Source organism: Lethenteron reissneri, chromosome 46 (genome assembly GCF_015708825.2).
Source record: "Lethenteron reissneri isolate LAM-NWPU_2019-01 chromosome 46, ASM1570882v1, whole genome shotgun sequence".
Lineage (NCBI taxonomy): Eukaryota > Metazoa > Chordata > Hyperoartia > Petromyzontiformes > Petromyzontidae > Lethenteron > Lethenteron reissneri.
Window position 1 is genome coordinate 10,070,063 of NC_083824.1, and position 21,457 is coordinate 10,091,519.

At 50.7% G+C, this 21,457-nt stretch overlaps 1 protein-coding gene across 1 annotated transcript in view; it reads right to left on the reverse strand.

Annotated features, from left to right (window-relative positions):
- Positions 1 to 10,065, reverse strand: part of LOC133354167 (uncharacterized) — a 39,305-nt gene extending 29,240 nt beyond the window's left edge. Inside the window, exon 1 of the mRNA XM_061570794.1 lies at positions 7,120 to 10,065. Coding sequence (XP_061426778.1) covers positions 7,741 to 8,781 — 1,041 coding nt within the window. The 5' untranslated portion in view covers positions 8,782 to 10,065 and the 3' untranslated portion in view covers positions 7,120 to 7,740. The remainder of the gene's footprint in view (positions 1 to 7,119) is intronic.
- Between the last annotated feature and the right edge of the window lie 11,392 nt (positions 10,066 to 21,457).

Genomic DNA, 21,457 nt, shown 5'->3' on the forward strand with positions numbered 1-21,457 from the left:
GTTCATAATACAATCTCTATGATGAACGATAATTATGGTAACGGTTATCGTTCACAGCCCCTTTGTCAGTCCACTTGATGCGCGGAGAAAGCCCCCTCGCCCCTGCACAGCGTGTCGACCACGAGGTTTGTTTTGACCATACTTCACCACTCTGTGCGGCTCGATGAGGGGTGTGGCCGACGACCGGTTCAGATTATCAATCATCACCGACGTTGGCCGCGGTCGGGAATCCAAACGCGCCAGGTTTATAGCGCGGGGCGCTAACCGCTGCGCCACCGCTCCCTCCACCCCTACCCCTCCCCCTAGTCAGTAAAAGTCACCGTTGTCATCTTCATCATGAACATCGCCCATTGGCCACTCCGCCGCTGGGTGAAGGGCTCCCCCAAGTCGTCGTCACCTCTCACGATCTCCAATCGTCAGAAAATATCATCCATGAATTGCTTTAGCGGAAGGCTTCGGGGAGGTGGTGGGGGTCGATATGGAGGGGGTCGAAGGTCGGGAGGGGGGAAATTCTGGTCAGGGGAGCACGATGGGAAATATTTCACCACCAAGGCTGAATACCAGGCCAGGCATACGCAACAACAACAAACATTACCTTATTATTATTATTGTTACTGCTGGCCCGTGAAAAATGGTGACGGCATGGGGAGGCCTTCATCCAGCAGTGGAGTGATCATTGAAGATGATGATGATGATGATGATGATTGGCATATGAAATTTAAGTCTGGCTTATTCCAAGCATCTTTCAACTATTTCCGTCCAACCATGTCCCGAAGAAGACCACAACCTGTACACAACAGCACTTATTTATTATTCTGATTACAAAAAAAAAGATATTATCAATCGATTCCAAGCGCCGCTGTTTGTTTTTTGTCACGTGCACGGCAGTAGCCCTCGGCAGAGTTGCGATTGAGATGGGGGGTGGGGGAGGGGGCTGTGGGGCCGCTGAGTACGAGGGGTCAGGTTCGACTATGAAAGCCCAAAGGTCATACACCTCAGGGTCAAAGTCAAGACGTTACAAGCGCCGCCGTGCAGGATCAGAGCACGGACGCCCCATGAAAGAGACAGAGAGAGAAGGGAGCGAGGCCTCCTCCTCTATCACCGCAGGGTCAAAAGACCACAGTGGTCACGACTAACCATGTAGCAGCGTGAACTTGTTTAAAGGGGGGCATACACAATCTCACGAGGGGGGGGGGGGGGGGGGGAGGGGAGCACTACACGGTCAATGTTGAATAAACTTCAAATGAATGATGAATGCTGCGATCGGCTTGCGTCCACCGTGCATTCTGCTCCCACTCTCACCCCGCTGTGTTGCGTACGGGGAGGGGCTGCGATGTCACCGGTGTTAGAAATGGTAACAGTTTTTTTTCTATAATTATAGCATTTTAGAAGAAGGGGAGGGAGATGGGGTGGGAGCCCCGTCCAGCCACTCCAACGCTCCGGTGCCAATCGTGACCGACAAAAATAATGAACAGCAAGCGACGATGGCCAACCACGTGACGGACAGACCGATGGACCGACGGACGGACCGACAGACGGACTTGACTTTTGGATGCACGGATGGAACGGCAAGCTCACGGCGCGCGTACGTCATGCGGCGGGCATCAACATATAATTCTCCTTTATACGCGGGGGGCAGGGTGCGGGGGGGGGGGGTGCGGCCGGATCTGGGCTGCGGCCGCCCAGGCTTTACAGATTGGCCGTGGGAGCACCTCACGGACCTCGCGACAGCCAAGGTTACAGCCGCGCTCCGGCTGCTTTGTAAATCCGTGCACCCCGTCAATGATGGGAATAGCTCTGGGGGTCAAGGGCAAGCCACCTTCTGCCAAATGAAATCACTCCACTTTATTGTCCCTTGACATTAAATAATTGCTTTAGTTTTTCGAATCGATTCGTTCACTTATCCTCTTACAAATTACATCTGTGTCCTTGCGCGCGTGCGTGCACACGAGGTGGGGGGGGGGGGGGGGGGAAAGAGCTGTCTTCCGGCCGCGATATACCGTGACTGGCCGAACGGGCGAGCGTTTCGTCGGACCCTTGCCGCCGGATGAAAACGGCGAAGCGCTCTTATCGGCGGCGACGCGGCTCTCGGCTTCACAGCGATTTCTTTCCCGCGTGCGTTTGCGCGTCGTGAAAAATGTTTAAAAGACACCCCCCCCCACCCACTACCGTTGCATAAAAGTTACAGGGATAGCGTTCGTCTGCGATTGGTGTTGTGAATGCCACCGATATTGTCTCGACCGAGGCGTTGCATGAAAAAAAAATGAATGCATGTCCATCGAGTTTTATGTAACAAATAAGTTCCGTTGATATTACCCCTCGGCACTCCGTTCAGTGATTGTATACTTCGGAGTCGTATAAATATCTGAATAAAGGCTCTCGTTTCATGGCGTGGCGCGTGAACGAAAGCCACCTGTCTCCGGCAATAATATTAATGAGGAATGTAGGTTTCAAAGACTCTCCGTGTATTTTATGAAAATTGGATCGTCCCGCCTGCCCGCCCGAGTCGGGTTTTGGGAAGTGACAGGGTGGGTGTGTCGTCGTGTTTCCACAATCACAGCGCCCGGCAAATAAATGTGCACCGAGAGATTGAATAAGTCCTTCGCCTGCCCTTTGCCTATTCGGCACGGCATGGCTCTTATCACGTTGTGGTGCCACCTACGCCGCACGTGCGTGTCTATCAGCAAAAAGAGGCATTTGAAAGTGAGAATGCAAATGAAATGCAGGTCCCCCCCCCAAAAAAAAAAACTCCACGACGCTTAAAGGGAATGCCATTATTACGTGGCGCCAATACATTGCCCTTAAAAAAATAAATCTAAACGGCCATGGGGACATGTACACACGCACAGAGAACTCCATAAATAATTTTTCCATACATCATCATTTATAACCTACAACATTTTAAATGGGATTATTTTTGGGAATGGCTTCTTTTTTACGGCGCCCCTCCCCTCCTCCCCCTCCCCCTTAAGGCCACATTTTATGCCGTCCCAAGGCTTTCGGACGATGCGAGTGTAACTTTTACGAGAAAAGCAACAGATTTCGGAAGAGCAAACCATTTACGGCATAACTAATAAAGCCGCTGACCCAGAACCTGCCCAGGAAGATCACAAATGGAAAGCGCCTGTTATTAGAAAATGCTTTCGCCGTCGCGAGGAATTTTAATCTTACATCTCATTCACCGCTGTCTTTGGCAATATTTTTTTGCAGGGCCTTGATCAGCAAATGGTGCATGAAATTAAAGCGAGCTGTGTGTAACGTGACCCGGGCACAGCCGGGTCCTATTCGCACGGCGATTATGTGCCCCATTATAAGTGCCACGAGCATTCAAATTGGCTCCCTTTTTTGCTTTGCCAGAGCTCTAAAGTAACGAATTTCATCGGGATTAGCGCAAGTGCCGCACGTTTGGCATTTGAGTATCCTAAAAGACACCTTGATATTTTAACCGCGTCCCGCCGATGCGGCCACTGACTGTGCATAAGTGTAATAGTCGCACGTGCGTTTTATTATTTAATGATTTAACAGTACATAAACTTGTAATTGCTGGAATGCAGAGAACAGATGCCCCAATAAAACCCGTTGCTTCAATGCACTGTTTGCTTTATGCGCTATGAATGATGCCGCTCCTCGCCATCAAATTATCGGGGGCTCATTTCTGTGTCCTCCGTCTCAGATTGTCGTGCCGCTCACTCCTGGATTCGCTATTAGCATGCAAACTACCGCGCGCTGTCGTCTGCCCACGCGACGTTTCGCGCCCGGCCTCACGCGCGCACGCTACTCGCGCACGCTAAGGCCGGGGGAGCGCGGTGCGGCAGGAGGAGAAGGATGGCGTCGTGCGATCCCGGCAACCAACGTGCTCCTCCGCTTGCGGTGCATCATCGTGGTCATCGCCGGCGTCGTCACCATCATCAATCTACCGCTGGATGCCCACCGCCACGCGGATTTAAGGTCGTGCCGGTTCAAGTGTCACACACGTGTGCCATGGGCGGTATCGAATTCGATGTACGGAAGCCGTCGGGGAAGGATGGGGGGGGGGGAACGCATCTTTGATTTTGCAAGTAGCCCTGATGCTCCGATTTGTTTTGGGCGTGAACCCCTTGACCAATGTAGCCAGTTAGTCACCAGGGAAAGCCCCGAAAGGCAACACAACTTTATACACAGCGTTCATCCACACGTGGTCATCTTGACGAGAGTTATCATGGCCGCCCCCCCCCCCCACCGTTGCGGACGGACGGATGGAGCAAATCCAAAAAGACTTTCCACTTTGTTTGGAAAGCATTCCAAATGTTTGTGAATATGAAGTCAAGTAGGCTCCGTGCGAAGTAGCTCATGGGGCAACGTGCTCGTCGTGGTGCCCTATTGGTGTGCGTGTGTGTGGTGTGTGCTGCCTGTGTACGTACGGGTGGTGCATGTGTGAATGTGTACATGTTGTGTGTGTGCGTGGAGACCACGTGTGACTGTATGTGTGTGCCTTTGCTTAGCAGAGGAGCAAAATGTTGCGGGAATTTCTTTGACAAATCTGAACATTTCAGGTAGGGCCCAGAAATACCCACGACACCTACAGCGGCTGCGCCCCCCTAAAGGGCCCCCCGCTGAGCCCCCACTGGGCCCCCTCTACTGGGCCCCCTCGCTAGGCCGTCAAGACCTTGGCTCCATAGATACCGATGGGGAGGATCGATGGGCGTTGGTCGGATTGGAACCCCCCCCCCCCGTCTCAGGGGAGGCGACAGCTCTGGGTAGCGGAGCGTTGAGCACCGTCATGCCGAGCCCCCCACACAAAGGGGGGATGTGACTCTGCTCCGTGCAACCCAGCGGCAATTAGTTCTGAGTTTGCACGTTTTAACCCAAACGCGACCCTTTGCTTGTGAACCGCGCATGTGCCCCCACTTAAAAGAAAAAAAAGAATCTCAAAACGTCCACCGCGTAGGTGTTTGCACTGCACACGGCTCTCCAGACGAGCTGTCGCGTCGTTTGGCACGACGTCCGACGTTTCGCTCCACGTGCCGGGGAGCTTCTTCAGGAAATGTATTCGCGTGTATTCGCGTGTGGAGCGTAAACGTCATGAACCATTGATTCAATGAAACAATGAACCAAAAAAAATCAATGAATGAACCAAGGCATCAGAAACCAATGGATCAATAAACCAATGAAGGAACCAATGAAGCAATGGATCAATGAATTAACCAGGATGAATTAAGCACCAATTAATCAATGAACAAGCAATGAAGCAGTGAATCAGTGCAAACGTGAGGGCACTCGTATGCACCGCACACGCTCCCTTGACTGCTAACGGTTAAGTTACTCTCCTCACAGTGACAGCCAGAAACAAAACACCAAAACATTATGCTCAAGAATGCGAGCGAGCCGGCGGTTCAGTACTTTAGGTGGCGGCGGGGTTGGCGTTTAATAACGTGACATCCCTGGCACGTGGCATTTGACACACTGTATAATAAAGTGTTGCATTTGACTTTATCAAAGCGTGACTGATTTCCGCACCCTTGCCATCCATCAATGCTCATAACGCTCCCCTAATCAAATAAATCCTTCCGACGCAACTCGGAGGGGTCAGGGTTACTTAAACCAATTACTGCATTGTCACAGTTTGCTCGCAAAAAAATGACTCTGATCTGTTCATCAGACTAAGAACTTTTGATATCTGCAATTACACAAGCCGCTGGGACGCAGAAGAAAAGACCAAGGCGCAGCCCTGACAATTTCTTTCTTGTGCCACTGCTGCCAGAAGAGCCCCTATTAGAGAGGGCTCTACAGATCCCCTCTGGATGGGGTTTTGGTCTACTCTTCCATGCTGGCCCTATGTCTTTGAAGAGGCTTGGAGTTACCCACAATTTACCTGACCACACGCGACGTCCTGTACGACTAACTGCGGTGTAGCCCATGTGGACTGCTGGGTGGGCTGAGGTCTGGGGGGGGGGGGGGTTAAGACTGCCTCCCCTCGCACCGTTCTTTGAACTGCCACGACGAGAGATCGAACCGAACCGGAGACATCTCGAGTGCAAGCACAGGGTGCTGACCGTTACACTCCGGGCAGCGTGCTACGGCAGAGAGACACAAATGAAAATTCCCGCTTCTGACGGTGGATTTAAACAGAGGCACAATCTGTTCATTGAGAATAGTTGTGCGTTTATTTTCTTCTCTTTGGTGTTTCTTTTTTCCCTTCTCGATGCCATGTTTTGTTTCTCATTATTTTGCGTCAATAACGTCTCACCATCTGCTACGGAAATTCTTACAAATCCAGGATTTTTAAACAAGCTGTTACTCGATGCAGATTGTCACGTTTTTTTTCTTTCTCTTTTATACAAAGTTCCGCCGATGAGTGGAGACTCGTAATTTGTATTTTGCCTGTGGAGATCACACGCGGAACGTTAGAAATGTTTTGCACTGATTATAATGGGATCATAAACACTCGCCCCCTCCCCACCCCACAGAGGACATCAGAGCCCAACCCACCTGACGACCATCTAGAAATGCCCTCTCCGAGTGCAGGTAAAGGTTTAGCCCTGCAATTGCTTTCTCATGCCACTGCTGGTGGAAGGGCCTTCACCAAGAGTTCAATTTCAGAAAGGGTCCGTCCCGACTGAAATATTTACGCGTCTGGCACACCGCACCCAAGAAGGGTAGATGGCACGCGATTTGCAAACATGACTACCATGGTGGTCATGTTTACAAGTCGAGTGCCATCTACCCTTCTCCAGTCTACCAGCGAGCAGAAAATATTCGGCGAGATATTAGGCCCTGCCTGCACAGGAAGCTTCGTGATGCGTGTGGTGACGAACAGACGGATGGACGTCAGTTTCGCCAACAGCCACGGATCATTCAGCTTAGGACCGTTCGTGAGCCAGGCTCTCACGCTCGCAAACGCGACGTCCTCTCCCTCGGCCCACCAGCGTGCGGGCCCCCTCGTTTGCACGTGCCACCGGCGGTCACGTGACGTCGCACGCAAACAAACAGACGGACGTTACAAAAAAATTCTAAAAAGAAAAACGGCCATCGAACAAGACAACGGTTCCGCCACGGCTTGCGGCGCTGTCATCGCGGCTCCGCCGTGCGCCGCCGGAGCGCCCTACCGCAGTCCGTGCGGCCGCGGGGGGAGCGCCCTACCGCAGCGGAATGCCTCGTGATGACGGGCCATGCTGGTACGTCGCAGGTGCGCTCGCTCGAGAGCGAGGGTGCGGAACCCGTCCGCCGCCAACGCCGTTGCGCGAGCCGCACGCGGCCCACAAGTTAGTTTCACGCAGCTCCCCCCCACCCCTCACCCCTGCGACTGCAACGGCCCACGTGAATGACGCTCATCGACACGTGTCTTTGACCATGCCGCTTCAGCGTACAAAATGTATAAGTTCACGTGGAGGTAGGTGAGTGAGCCAGTGGATGGCTCAGGAGTGGCCCCGTGGTGAATATCTAAGATGCTGCCTGAGACTTTTGGGAGCCGGCAATGGGCATCACTACACGGTCCGTGGTTTGAGACAGCGACTCGTGCATAGGTTTAGAGGCTTTCCCAGAGAGCAGCTCTAGTCTCATAGAAACCCAAAAACCTAACGAGTGGGCAGCGGCAACCTGCGTGGTCCTTCACTGCACTAATCGGGTGCTGGAGAAGAGTCGCGAGACTACAGAGTTCGGCTTAAGTCCAGGAAGCTGCAATGTTTTCGGACACACGTGGACCAGGGTGAAGGGGTAGTTGTCTGCAAAGGGCGGCAGTGACGCGGGGAACTCGAGATGGTGTTAGCGGGAGAGGAAGACCTCGATGTTCCTGGGCGTCAAGCCGCGAATGCTGGAGAGAAAAACCTCAATGAGACTGGGCGTCAAGCAGCGAATGCGGGAGAGGAAGGCCTCGATGAGACTGGGCGTCAAGCAGCGAATGCTGGAGAGAAAAACCTCAATGAGACTGGGCGTCAAGCAGCGAATGCGGGAGAGGAAGGCCTCGATGAGACTGGGAGTCAAGCAGCGAATCTGGGAGAGGAAGGCCTCGGTGTGACTGGGAGTCAAGCAGCGAATCTGGGAGAGGAAGACCTCGATGTGACTGGGCGTCAAGCCCCAAATGTGGGAGAGGAAGGCCTCGATGTGACTGGGAGTCAAGCAGCGAATGCGGGAGTGGAAGACCTCGATGTGACTGGGCGTCAAGCAGCGAATGCGGGAGAGGAAGACCTCGCTGTGACTGGGCGTCAAGCAGCGAATGCGGGAGAGGAAGACCTCGATGTGACTGGGCGTCAAGCAGCGAATGCGGGAGAGGAAGACCTCGATGTGACTGGGCGTCAAGCAGCGAATGCGGGAGAGGAAGACCTCGATGTGACTGGGCGTCAAGCAGCGAATGCGGGAGAGGAAGACCTCGATGTGACTGGGCGTCAAGCCCCGAATGCGGGAGTGGAAGACCTCGATGTGACTGGGCGTCAAGCAGCGAATGCGGGAGAGGAAGACCTCGCTGTGACTGGGCGTCAAGCCCCGAATGCGGGAGTGGAAGACCTCGATGTGACTGGGTGTCAAGCAGCGAATGCGGGAGTGGAAGACCTCGATGTGACTGGGCGTCAAGCAGCGAATGCGGGAGAGGAAGACCTCGGTGTGACTGGGCGTCAAGACCCGAACACTGGCACGGGATGGAAGCCGTCTCGGCTGAAGTGGACAGCAACCGGCCAAGAGAATCGGAGAGAGTGCCGCACGGGGATATCGTTCGTGGCCCCCAACAGCGTAGAAGGCCAGGGGACAAGAAGGAGGGAGGGAGAAGGATGAGAAGAGAGACTCGGCTGAAATCGGTGCCCTGCATCGCATTTGTTGCGGCTGCCACTTTTCGGCGGCCGCGGATTTATCATTCGAGGGACAGGCACGATTCCGTTATGGCGCAATGTTTTATATATATAATGATGGCGTGCTCTACGCTGGCTGGCTACAAATTCATTACGGTCTTTTAAGTGTTGAGCTGGAAATTGAGATGTGTGTCCCGAGCAGGAGCCGTGCTGTAATTGTTGGTGCTCCGCTCCCGGCCGCAAGCGTCTCCGCAGATTGAATCACCCCGAGCAGAGATGCGACGAGCGGGGTTGACAGGCACATAAACTTAATCAGACTCAATTAGAATACATTACACGGTAACAAAAAATTATATATTTCTTTTTACTAATCCAAACTAAATTACGTAGCGATTTCAAAATAAGCTTCTTTTTTATAATAAAATCAACCAGTGTGTGTGTTGCACTATCGAGGCTATACGGGAGATCTTTGTCAATGTTGCCACTGGAATGTGGTGGAGGTGGATGCTAAGGGGTGCCACCTGTCTGGGTTTGACCCGGTCAGTCCGGGAATCGGCATCTTTGCGTCGGGCAGCGAGAGTTTATGTGTGCCGAGATCTGGCACAAATCTCATCTTGCCGTGTTGATCTCTATTGCAGGAGACTGCACAGTGTTGATGGAAGACCTCGCGCTCCTCCACTCAGCGATTTACTCATTCATTCTTATTTATCTGCCAAGTCACTTATTAACTCACTCACTCGATCACTCACCCACTTCACTCACTCACTCACTCGCCGACTCGCTCTAAACGCTGCACCGGCGTTGCCACTTGTCTGGCACTCTACATCTGTGTTCATGTGGCAGGAATTGATGTGTAACCGAGATGTGGCGATATTGTGGAGAAATCTATTGCAGTCCACTGCACAGCACCGACGAGAGATCTAGGCCGACGGAGAAATGTGTCCGGGCTTGATTTGTGGAGGCGGTGTTGCTCGTGCGTCAGAGATCCTAAAGTCAAGAGCGTGACATGGCCAGTGTGGAAGAGTAGACCCAATACACCGCTAGAGGGGCTCTCTCTAGAGCTCCCGCTAGCGGAGGCACTTCCGCCAGCAGCGTTGTGAGCAGCTGCAGAGCTGTGCCGAAATTAAAGGCAACTTTGGTTAAAATCGATTCGCTATAACTTCAAATTGCACATGTAAGGAGCTGACGTTTGTCAGTTCGGTGATGTTTACGTCGCCCGCTGCAGCCACTGGAGGCGCTGCTCATTCACAGCGATGTAATAATAATTGGAAAAAAAATCCATTAATTAATTTAATCGCAACTCTAAATCGATAGAATTCATAGAATTGCAGGCAGGTGAATTGTGGCAACCATACTAATGGCAGTCAGAGGGATGTTCCACTCCCACAAACGAGGCCCCTGAACCAGAGAGGAAATTCCACATTCCTATGGTGGGGGAGGGGTCCGTCCGCATCACAACCGCTGCGAAACTTCTCGCAATGTGGCACTCGTTTTATCGACCGAGGAGGGAGGAAGGGATGACGTGAGCTGCTCACTTCAACGACTGCAAAATTCGCCACTTTATGTGTACCGATTGTTATTAAAAGTGTAACACTTTTTTGGTCGAGAAAAATTTCAGAAATGTTTTAAAGTTGTGCAATCATATTTATTTGATGAGGTTAATTGGCCCAAATAACGGGTACACTGATGAAGACATCATGTTAAGAAAATGCTGTAATGAAAGCAATGGTTATTAAACACCTTAAACTTGCAAGCTTCCAATAAATGTAAAGGCAAGATTACAATTCATACGTAACACGTTAGAAACCGTACTGTTGACAATATTCTTAAAATAAACACCCAGGTTTGTCCGGGTAAGCGGACTCAGTTATGCTTTTTTGTCGCAGTCAGCACACCACATTCAGTATACCACTCACTGTGTGCTGCGGTTAGCCACGTACCACCGACTCCAACCTACCAGCCACGCACAAAACATCCAGTGAGAAACCAAGCCCCTGCATTGCTGCGTGAAACGATCAAACCAACACTGCGTATGATACAATGACATGAAACACAAAGTCGCATCTGCACGCAGGGCTTAAAGGCAGACGCGTACGACCCAAGGTAACATTTCAAACGCGGTCGCGTCTTTAGCCACCGGCAAGAGATCGCGTCGGCGAGGTCGGGGTGACTTTTACTCCGCAGACTCGATGAAACCCCATTACGGGTCAGAAATCCGCGGCGAGACGCAACGATGGCGCAGACAGCGAGAGGGGGCTAATCACATTATCTGTGTCTCCCAGCACCTCCCTGGCATATGGCGGCAGAGAGAAGATTGCATTATCAGGGGGGATCGCCGTGCCACTGGGAGAAGCGGAGCCGCGGCGAGAGACACCGAATCAGATTAATCCGCTCGCGAAGAGTTAATTAAACTTGGCACTGCCCTTCGGCGCCCAGGTGTGACCTTGAGACCCATCCTCTCCTCCTCCTCCGCCCGGCATGCACGGGAATTCGGGGCGTGCGGCGGGGGTGGTGGGGGGGGGGCATAGTAATGACGATGGGAAAGTGTTGAGGAGGAGGTGAAAACAGAGGAGGAGGATTCGGAGGAGGAGGAGGGGGGGTCAGGATGCAGTGAAAGGGTCAACAGCCAGCGCTGGTGACAGGATGGGGACACTTGGTGGGGGGGAGAGAAGGGGGGAGGGAAGGGGGGAGGGAAGGGGGCAGTGGTCACATGGGGCGGTGGCTGTCTTAAGGGGGTGGCGGCCTCCTTATTATGGGGGCGGTTGCGAGAGCGGAGAGAAAGTGAGGCGGTGGGGGGGAGGGGGGAAATGGGATGGGGGCAGAGCAGGGATGGGTGAGGTGGGATGGGCTGGGGGCGGCGGTGGGCGATTGCTCAGGGAAGAGAGGTGGAGGGGCTGTTTCTGGGAGGGCACACACACGGGGTATTAGGCAGCAGCATTTGAGTGCAGAGGCAGTGGGGCTCAGCAAGGGAATGTCAAGAGAGGTCAGACCCACCGGCCCGTGGCTAAGCCGCAGGCTTCATTCCAACGCAGATGACCCTTGCCTTTCTTGAAATCCCTAAAATAGATGTAATCACAAACTGGTGGCCGAGCTGCCAAAACATCGCGACTCCCGCGAAAGTTTTAAGCGCCTTTGGAATTTTTTTTTTCGACGGTGGAATTTTATACCGAAGCGCATAAACTAAAAGGAAAACAAAACCACTTATCCGATATTTTTTCTTTCTGGGGGGGGCAAAAGAAAATGTAAATGCGTTGAGATTTGCCCCAAGATCTGTCGAGTTTTGAGACCGACTTGCAAAGGTGCACGGCTGATTGGCAGTGGATCTCAGCCCGCACATCCTCGCAAAAAGATCAATTTATTTTGCCAACAAATCAACAGAGATGCAAAAAAGTGAGAAAATGAGCAATCGACCAGTCCGCCGGCTCAACTTGATCTCCGGGGGTGGCAGTTGCTCATCGGATTCTTCCAGTCTAAATGCAAGATTCTGATTCTGAGAACATATAAGGAATGCGGCAGGTTTCTTACACATCCCCTACCCTCGCCAACGTCCACGCAGTGATGCATTGGGTACAACCACAGTTCGTCAAAGAGTGTGGGTACTCTCACCTCTTCCAAAGACGTCTAGGCCAGCAGTGGAAGAGTAGACCAAATACACCTATAGAGGGGGCTCTTCAGAGCCTCCATGAGCGGGGCTCTCTCTCGAGCTCGCTGCTAGCGGAGGCACCTTCGCCAGCAGCTTTGTGATCGAGCAGTTGCAGGACAGTGCCTATATCTCCAGGCAACTTTGGTTGCCACAAATCTGCGCACGTTTGTTGGAAACGACAGAAAGCGGCATACTCGAGGCATTACCGCTGTCATGAGTTAGCCACACGTGCGGGGAATGGGAGGGAGGGGGTGCTGGGGGGCTAGCGGGGGGGAGGGGGTGCTGGAGTGGAGGGGGGTAGAGAGTGGAACACTACAAACAATTCTTAAATCGTACGGTAAAAATCAACCTATTCTGATCTTGGCATCCCTTGCCAACGCGAGGGACCGCGGATTCAAGCACTTGCAGGGCTGCGCCTTCAACTTCTACTGCACGAATGCCGCGCCCCCCTCTCGAGACGGCGCTCTGCGAACGACCGACGGCAAAAACCGGCCGGGCGAATTGAAAGACGGCACGTGCAAGGATATGCGGGAAAAGGGGTTAAGGGTAAAGGTTGAGGTCCTACGACCACTAGGTCGCACCAACGCTGGCGGAAGGGCTTCCAATAACGAGAGGGAAGCTCCAGAGAACTCCCCTCTGGAGGGTTGTTTTTTTTGTTTTGTTTTCCTTACTCTTCCACGCGAGCCAGACGTCTTGGAAAACGGCGAGAGTACCCACACTTTACCCCACCAACCTGTTAATCGACCAACCATTGGTGCAGCCATTTATACTGCTCTGTTGGCAAGAGGCAGTGGGGTAGGAAGAGATGTGGGGGAGATGCATGGAAACTTGCACAGTTGTTTGATTGGGGCGCCGAGGCGGCGAGATGTTAACTACCACGCCTGGTATATACAGGAGGTCTTGGGTTCGATCCCAACCCTGACGCCTGCTCTATATTTGGAGTATGAGTGCTCTCTCTCTCTAACCGTGGTCGTGTGGATTTGTATCTGGGTCCTCCAGTTTTTCCCTCCACATTTAGAATCCACATGCATTTCGAGTATTTGGCTGCTATACATTTCCACTTAATAAGGCCACTTCATTGGGGTATCATTTTTAGCCAGGTCACGTCTGAAAAAAAGAGCTATTTCGCTCAGTGGACCTCACCTGGTAAAATAAAAAAATACAAATTGAGTTTAGGTTTTCGGCTGAGATTCAATGGAAACGCCGACCTCTGGATTGCTGGTCCGGTGTGCAGACCATTAAACCAAGGCAGGCAAGGGTGCTCCTAGTTCATTCATATTCTGCCACTCGCTGGCCGCCGGGCTCAAACTCAACTTACTTGATACAGCTGTCGTGGCTGTGACGGTTCCACCTGAAGACGGAGGCTTGTGTTGCTTCCGAAACGTCGTGAATTTTTCAATTTGTTTTATTTTACTTTGATTAATTTAAATGTTTTACCTACGTGACTTTACCGAAAAAACCTAAGAGTATGAATCCTTGCAGTCACGAAAGCTTCAAATCTAGAATCAAACTCAAGAGTTCACGAGAGCTCTGTGATTTCACCAGACGGCAACGTCTCTGCGGCGAGCGACAGTTTAAAAAAAAAAACGACTATTACGTGCGAGAAGGATAAATTGTCGGGGTTTTTCACCATTCCAAAGGCGCGCAATTCATCACGACGCCGATCTTAATTTTCAACGCTCATAGCCAGAGATCTCGTTTATCAGATCTATTGCCATTTGAGTATTTGTGGACTCGGCAAGTTATGATGAAGAATGTTAAGTAAATAAAAAGCCCGAAGGGACCGCTGCCTTGTACACATGAAGGAATTCTCTAAGACAACATTCGGTTCACAGATGTCAGCGTCTAAAAATAACCCTTCGCAGGAAGAAGAGAAGACGAAGTCAGCTGTGTAAACAGCCACTCAGATATCTTCCAGAATGTCATGCTTTCCACTCGAAGAGAACACAAGAGCACATTTCCAAGTGATCAATTATAGAACTGAACTTTATTTCGTGTGGTGTGTGTGGTGTGTGTGCGCGGCCCATGAGTTATGGCTATTTAGCTGGCCTTGAGAATTCAAATGAGTGCAGATAAAAATGTGAGCGATTGGCCACAAAATCTCGCACGGCGTTAGGGCTCTCAATCGACCACCGTCGCTTCGCGCGAGCCATTTACAGATACCCCACTGATTTCTAATGAGCCCCCCCCCCCCCCCCCCGCATCTTTTACTTTCTTCCCAGCAGGGGAGTGAGCGAATGTTGTGACGGCTCCGTGCCGTGCAGGGAGGAGGGTGTTAGCGGATTTTACGCGAGCCGTGAGATTGGTGGGATATGTGTACGTACAAGCTTTGAAATAAAAATGTGCTCTCCGCATGGATATCTCCCACCTATTATTTCCGGGTGGTTTCTACGAACGAGGCATCTATACATGGATCGCCCCGCACTATTATCCATAGACGTGGATTGTTCACCCCAGGTGAGGGGGGGGTGCAACTGCCCTTAGCGGGGGGGGGGGGGGGGGACAGCTACCTCGGGCTCTCTTTCGCGAGTGATGGTGAGTGGGAGTGGGAGATCGGCCGGTGGATCTGTGCGGAAACGTCGTGAGAATTATTTTACTATGTTTTATTTTTATAATTGTATTATTTCCCTTCTACGTGACTTTACCGAAAGAACCAAGAAGATGAATCCCTGCAGTCACGTAAGCTTTAAATCGAAATTTAGCAGCTGAGTTCTCGAACAAAGCTCGCGGTTTACAGGCCGATCCACGTTCCAACCCTCGCCGATGGTCATGAGCTTTGGGCAATGACCGAAAGGATGAGACCGCGGGTACAAGGGGCGGATGTGAGGTTTCTCCCTGCAGGGTTGCCGGGGTCACCACTCTCCGCGGTCGGGCGAGGAGCTCGGCAATCCGGGAGGGCCTCTGAGTCGAACCGCCGCTGCTCCTCATCCGTTAGAGAGGAGCCGGCAGAGGTAGGTTCGGGCACCTGGTAAGGATGCCCCCCGGTCAACTCCCCCTGCAACTCTACCGGGCAGCAGCAGCAGCAATGTCCCGCTGGGCGAAGACCGCCGGGGCCGGCCCAGGACCACGCTGCTGGCGGTGGGACGATGTCGCTCAGCTGGCCTGGGAACGCCTGGGAATTACCCAGGAAGAGCTGGAGTCTGTGTATCGTAGTGTATAGTGTATAGTAGTGTATAGTGTATAGTAGTGTATAGTGTATAGTAGTGTATTGTGTAGTGTATAGTGTATAGTAGTGTATAGTAGTGTATAGTGTATAGTAGTGTATTGTGTAGTGTATAGTGTATAGTAGTGTATAGTGTATAGTAGTGTATAGTGTATAGTAGTGTATAGTGTATAGTAGTGTATAGTAGTGTATAGTAGTGTATAGTGTATAGTAGTGTATAGTGTATAGTAGTGTATAGTGTATAGTAGTGTATTGTGTAGTGTATAGTAGTGTATAGTAGTGTATAGTGTATAGTAGTGTATAGTGTATAGTAGTGTATTGTGTAGTGTATAGTAGTGTATAGTGTGTAGTAGTGTATAGTAGTGTATTGTGTAGTGTATAGTAGTGTATAGTGTATAGTAATGTGTAGTGTATAGTAGTGTATAGTGTATAGTAGTGTATAGTGTATAGTAGTGTATAGTAGTGTATAGTGTATAGTAGTGTATAGTGTATAGTAGTGTATTGTGTAGTGTATAGTGTATCGTAGTGTATATTAGTGTATAGTAGTGTATTGTGTAGTGTATAGTGTATAGTAGTGTATAGTAGTGTATAGTGTATAGTAGTGTATAGTGTATAGTAGTGTATAGTGTGTAGTAGTGTATAGTAGTGTATAGTAGTGTATAGTGTATAGTAATGTATAGTAGTGTAGTGTATAGTAGTGTATAGTGTATAGTAGTGTATTGTGTAGTGTATAGTGTATAGTAGTGTATAGTGTATAGTAGTGTATAGTGTATAGTAGTGTATAGTGTATAGTAGTGTATAGTGTATAGTAGTGTATAGTGTATAGTAGTGTATAGTGTATAGTAGTGTATTGTGTAGTGTATAGTGTATAGTAGTGTATAGTAGTGTATAGTGTATAGTAGTGTATTGTGTAGTGTATAGTGTATAGTAGTGTATAGTGTATAGTAGTGTATAGTGTATAGTAGTGTATAGTGTATAGTAGTGTATAGTGTATAGTAGTGTATTGTGTAGTGTATAGTGTATAGTAGTGTATAGTAGTGTATAGTGTATAGTAGTGTATAGTGTATAGTAGTGTATTGTGTAGTGTATAGTAGTGTATAGTGTGTACTAGTGTATAGTAGTGTATTGTGTAGTGTATAGTAGTGTATAGTGTATAGTAATGTATAGTAGTGTAGTGTATAGTAGTGTATAGTGTATAGTAGTGTATAGTGTATAGTAGTGTATAGTAGTGTATAGTGTATAGTAGTGTATTGTGTAGTGTATAGTGTATCGTAGTGTATATTAGTGTATAGTGTATAGTAGTGTATTGTGTAGTGTATAGTGTATAGTAGTGTATAGTAGTGTATAGTGTATAGTAGTGTATAGTGTATAGTAGTGTATTGTGTAGTGTATAGTAGTGTATAGTGTGTAGTAATGTATAGTAGTGTATTGTGTAGTGTATAGTAGTGTATAGTGTATAGTAATGTATAGTAGTGTAGTGTATAGTAGTGTATAGTGTATAGTAGTGTATAGTGTATAGTAGTGTATAGTAGTGTATAGTGTATAGTTGTGTATAGTGTATAGTAGTGTATTGTGTAGTGTATAGTGTATCGTAGTGTATATTAGTGTATAGTGTATATTAGTGTATAGTAGTGTATTGTGTAGTGTATAGTAGTGTATTGTGTAGTGTATAGTGTAGTAGTGTATAGTGTATAGTAGTGTATAGTGTATAGTAGTGTATAGTAGTGCATTGCGTAGTGTAGTGCATTGTGTAGTGTCGTAGTGTATAGTGTATAGTAGTGTATTGTGTAGTGTATAGTGTATAGTAGTGTATTGTGTAGTAGTGTATAATGTAGTAGTGTTAAAGAATCTGTCGGCTGGGAAAGGGAGGTGTGGACCGCCACCACTCAACACGCTGCCCGCCGCGAGCCTCAGCGGGGCCAGCGGACTGAGAGACGAACGAACGAGAGTGTACACGTGTAAGGGTACGGGACCGATCCAGTTACAGATGCCCCACTGATTTCTAATGATCCCCTCTTACTTTCTTCTCCGGTAGAGCTGTTAGGAGATTTGGTGCTTGAATTGAGATTGGTGGAAGACGCGTGCCGGCAGCTTTTCTCTGCAATCTCCCCCCCCCCCCCCCCCACGTTAGTTTGATGCAGCAAATCTGGCTGTGACGGTCCCACCTGATGACGGAGACTTGTGTTGCCTCCGAAACGTCGTGATTTTAATTGTTTTATTTTTATAAAAAATTTTTTTACCTACGTGACTTTACCGAAAGAACTAAGAGTATGAATGCTTGCATTCACGAAAGCTTCAAATCTAGAATTGGTGGGGTATCTATAAATGGATCGCCTCGTGCATTCGTTTTGTTCTCTCCACCCCCTCTATGGAGGGCGTTTAAAAAAACAAACAAAAAAACGATGGCATTTGCACAATCGGCTACTCTTGACGTCTTGCGCAACAATTTTCAAAACGAGAGCGGACTTTCAGCATTTAAAATAAATAAATCATTCAGAGTTAAGTGGTCACCGCGGCAATGAAAACAAGAAGTAAATCACGTGATGAGCGCTAGCAAGAGGGGGGGTGGGGGGGCGGCTGACGCGCTTTGGCGAACAGTCGGCCCTTGAAGCGATCGCGGGACGGTCGACAACCGAGAGAGGACCCCCGCCACGCACGCCGAGTCAACTGTAACGCACAGTCCGAGGAAAAGGGAAAAGTCAAAGAGGGTTAAACTTTAAGAATGGCGGTGACCTTTATCTGACGGATAATCTTGTCCGCAGTTTACGAGGGGGGGTGGGGGGGTGGTAGCGGGGGGGTTGGTGGTGGGGGTGGGAAGACTGCTATTGATCCGGACGACTAAAGAGCGGATCAGAATAGGGGACGCGACGGCGATCGAGAGAGAGAAACGCCACCGCCACCGCCTCCTCCGAACCGCGCCGGGGATTATTTTTGGGCCCCGGCCCCAGCCTCCACACTCGAGCGCTCAAATTGCCCGCCGCTGCATATTAAGAACGGATTAAATACAGATGGGAGCGAGCGCCACGGGGAACGGGGGCGGGGACCTTCCCTCGGCTGCCGCGCGCTGCCCCATCGGTGCCTAATAACCCGAGAAAATATCAGGGGTTAATGTCTTCATTAAAACACAATAAATAATCCACGCAGCACAGATGGTCCCATCGCCGGTGGATCGCATCACCGGGCAGGGATGGCACGCCTCTGAGTGGTTTTGCTGCCGCTGCTGTGTCAACCCGGCAACACCGATCGGCGCGGGAGACTTGGGACGCGACGGCTTGACAGCCAGCATGCGGCACGATCGCTGGGTGCGGAGAGCGACCCCCGACCCCCCCACCGGATGGAAAGAGCCAAATGCACAACGGCCCCAAGCAGATCGCATCTGCACATCTGTGAAAAGGGGCTTCATAGCCCTTCGGATTGCTCCAGTATAAATATGCTGATGCTGCCGGCAGCTTCTTCGGGAGTTCCCAGAGCTCCCAGCGGAGGGCGAGGAGAGAAATGTCAGACTTAAACGCCGAGAGAAAAACAACCCCAAAAAAACAACATCGGAGAGTGATGCCGTGTCACCGCCAAAATCCACGCAGCCCGTAACTCGTTGCTCATTCAGTTTAGCGTTTAACATCGATTGGTTTAACACCTCCGGCTGCGTCGTGCCACCGTGCCCCCCTCTCCGGTTTTCGTCTGCGTGCCCCTTTAGATACGGTCACACTACTGGGGCCGTTGTGGAGGACGACCCCGGTGAAAGGATGCGCGGCAGCCTCAATAACTGGGCGTCCGTTTCACGTTTGCCGTGATCTCAGCAAGGAGTTCTCGGCGGTTGCTCTAATCGTGGGGGCCGTCCTCGTCTCAGGCGTCCGCGATCACGAGGGCGAATCGCCCAGCTCCAGCGCGTCACGACCGCTTTCATTCCTTACCCGCGGCGGTGGCGAGATGTGAACTGTCTCGCCTGGTATACGGGAGGTCACGGGTTCGATCCGGGTCCCCTGACGCCTGCATTTTTGGAGTTTGCACGTTCGCCCCGCGGTCGAGTGGATTTCTCACCGGGTCCTCCGGTTTTTCCCTCGACGCTTAGAAACGTGCGTTTTAGAGTGTTTGGCTGCTATACATTTCCACGTGATAAACCACTTCTCGTTGAGCTATCATTTGTGGTCAGGTCGCTGCTGAAGAGGAGCCACGTAGCTCAGTGGGCCTTGCCTGGTAAAATAAAAATAGTTTAATCGTTTAGTTCGAGTTTCATTTCACAATACTTCTGACGGTATGACCCATTACACGCACGAGCCATGTAAACAGCACAAGGGGTTTCCGAAAGAATAATGATCTTTTAATTATGGCAGTAATAAATTGGAAAAGATTGGAGCATTAACACTTATTTATATACTAACGAAAGCCACAGTTTAGTTTGAAGATTATTTTTCAGAAGGGTCCTCATACATTGAGGTTGTTCGACCAAACATGAATGACATTGTTTTTTAGCTATGGGAGGACACGGGAGAACCTTGAGCAAACCCATGCATGACAGGGGGAGGGAGTCTACAAATCCCACACAGAAAAGGAGCCCGAGTCAAGAATCGAGCCCAGGTCCTTCTTATTTGGGAGGCACAGGAGTTAGTTACCACTGCGCCAGCCTGCCGGAACACGGGTCGTAAAGTGTGCAAATAAGCGCGGAGAGGCCCACTCTTTGAATTACACCGAGAGACAGAATGAACGCAAACTAGAATCAGCAAACCAAATGCAAATTAGTGACAACATATGCTAGACAGCATACTTGGCTGATGGACGAGGCTTGTGGGTGACATGACAGCCAAAGGAGAGAAGTGTCAGATAGGACGATGAGATCGACACGATGAGATCATCTCAACGCATCTGATTGAGATTAAAACACACAAATGCCACACTGTTGGTGGAGCCTTCATCCAGCGGTGGATTGACCATGGTTGAGAAAGAAGGATGAGGACGATGGCAAATTCCGCAGCAACTCAAACCACGACGCCCGCCCATCCACGACGGCTCGCCACCGAGCGCCTTTGGAAGACAATAGTTCAAACGGGCGCAGCCAAAGGCGGGCGGTCGGTTGTTACGCGCGGTGCTGCGTCGTCGGAGCGGAGGCCCTCCCCCCTCCCCCCCTGCGAAGGTCCGAGCGCTTCGTCTCGCAGAAAAAACAAACAAGCCGCCACCCTCAACAATCGCGGGAAGTGGCACGTTGGGGTTCCAGGCGGGGTCTTCGCGGGCCCATAAATCAGGCAGCGGGGGAAACGGGCAGAAATGATCTCCGCCAGAACTTCATCGAGAGTGATGGCACCACCTCGGCGGCGCGCGGGAAGGAAGCGAGTGAGCCTCCTGGCGCAAGGGAGGATACGGAGAGGGCGCGACAGGCGTGCATGCGTGCGTGCGTGTGTGCGTGCGTGCGTGCGTGCGCGTGTGTGTCTTCGTGTATGCGCGTTTGCGGTTAGCACGCCTCACCGCGAACTTGGACACCCCCGCTTCATACCCGCTCACGGCCAACATCAGTGGCGAACATCTGAACTGGTCCTGAGCCACCTCTAAGTCGACTCAGCCTCAATGACCAGCTTGTGGAGAGTTATAAACATCAGGCAGGGGGAGTCAAAGCTGGCGAAGCGTGGTACCGGTCGCCGCCAACGCAGCACTTGCCCTCCAGCCTGTGTAGGTTACGTGGGGGATCTTTGCCTTTTGTTTGTGTGCAGCATTGGGCCCTCGGGGTCCAGAGTCTCGCTGTCTCTGCATCCTGCACCAGCGGTGCTCGTGACAATAACTAGAGCTCGAAAATACAGCACTGGCAAAATAACAAAGTTGTTTTGTTAAGACGGACGGTGTTGAAACCTATCCACCTACTATTCCCCAAAGGCAGGGATTCCAAAATATATATATACCAAGGAAGAA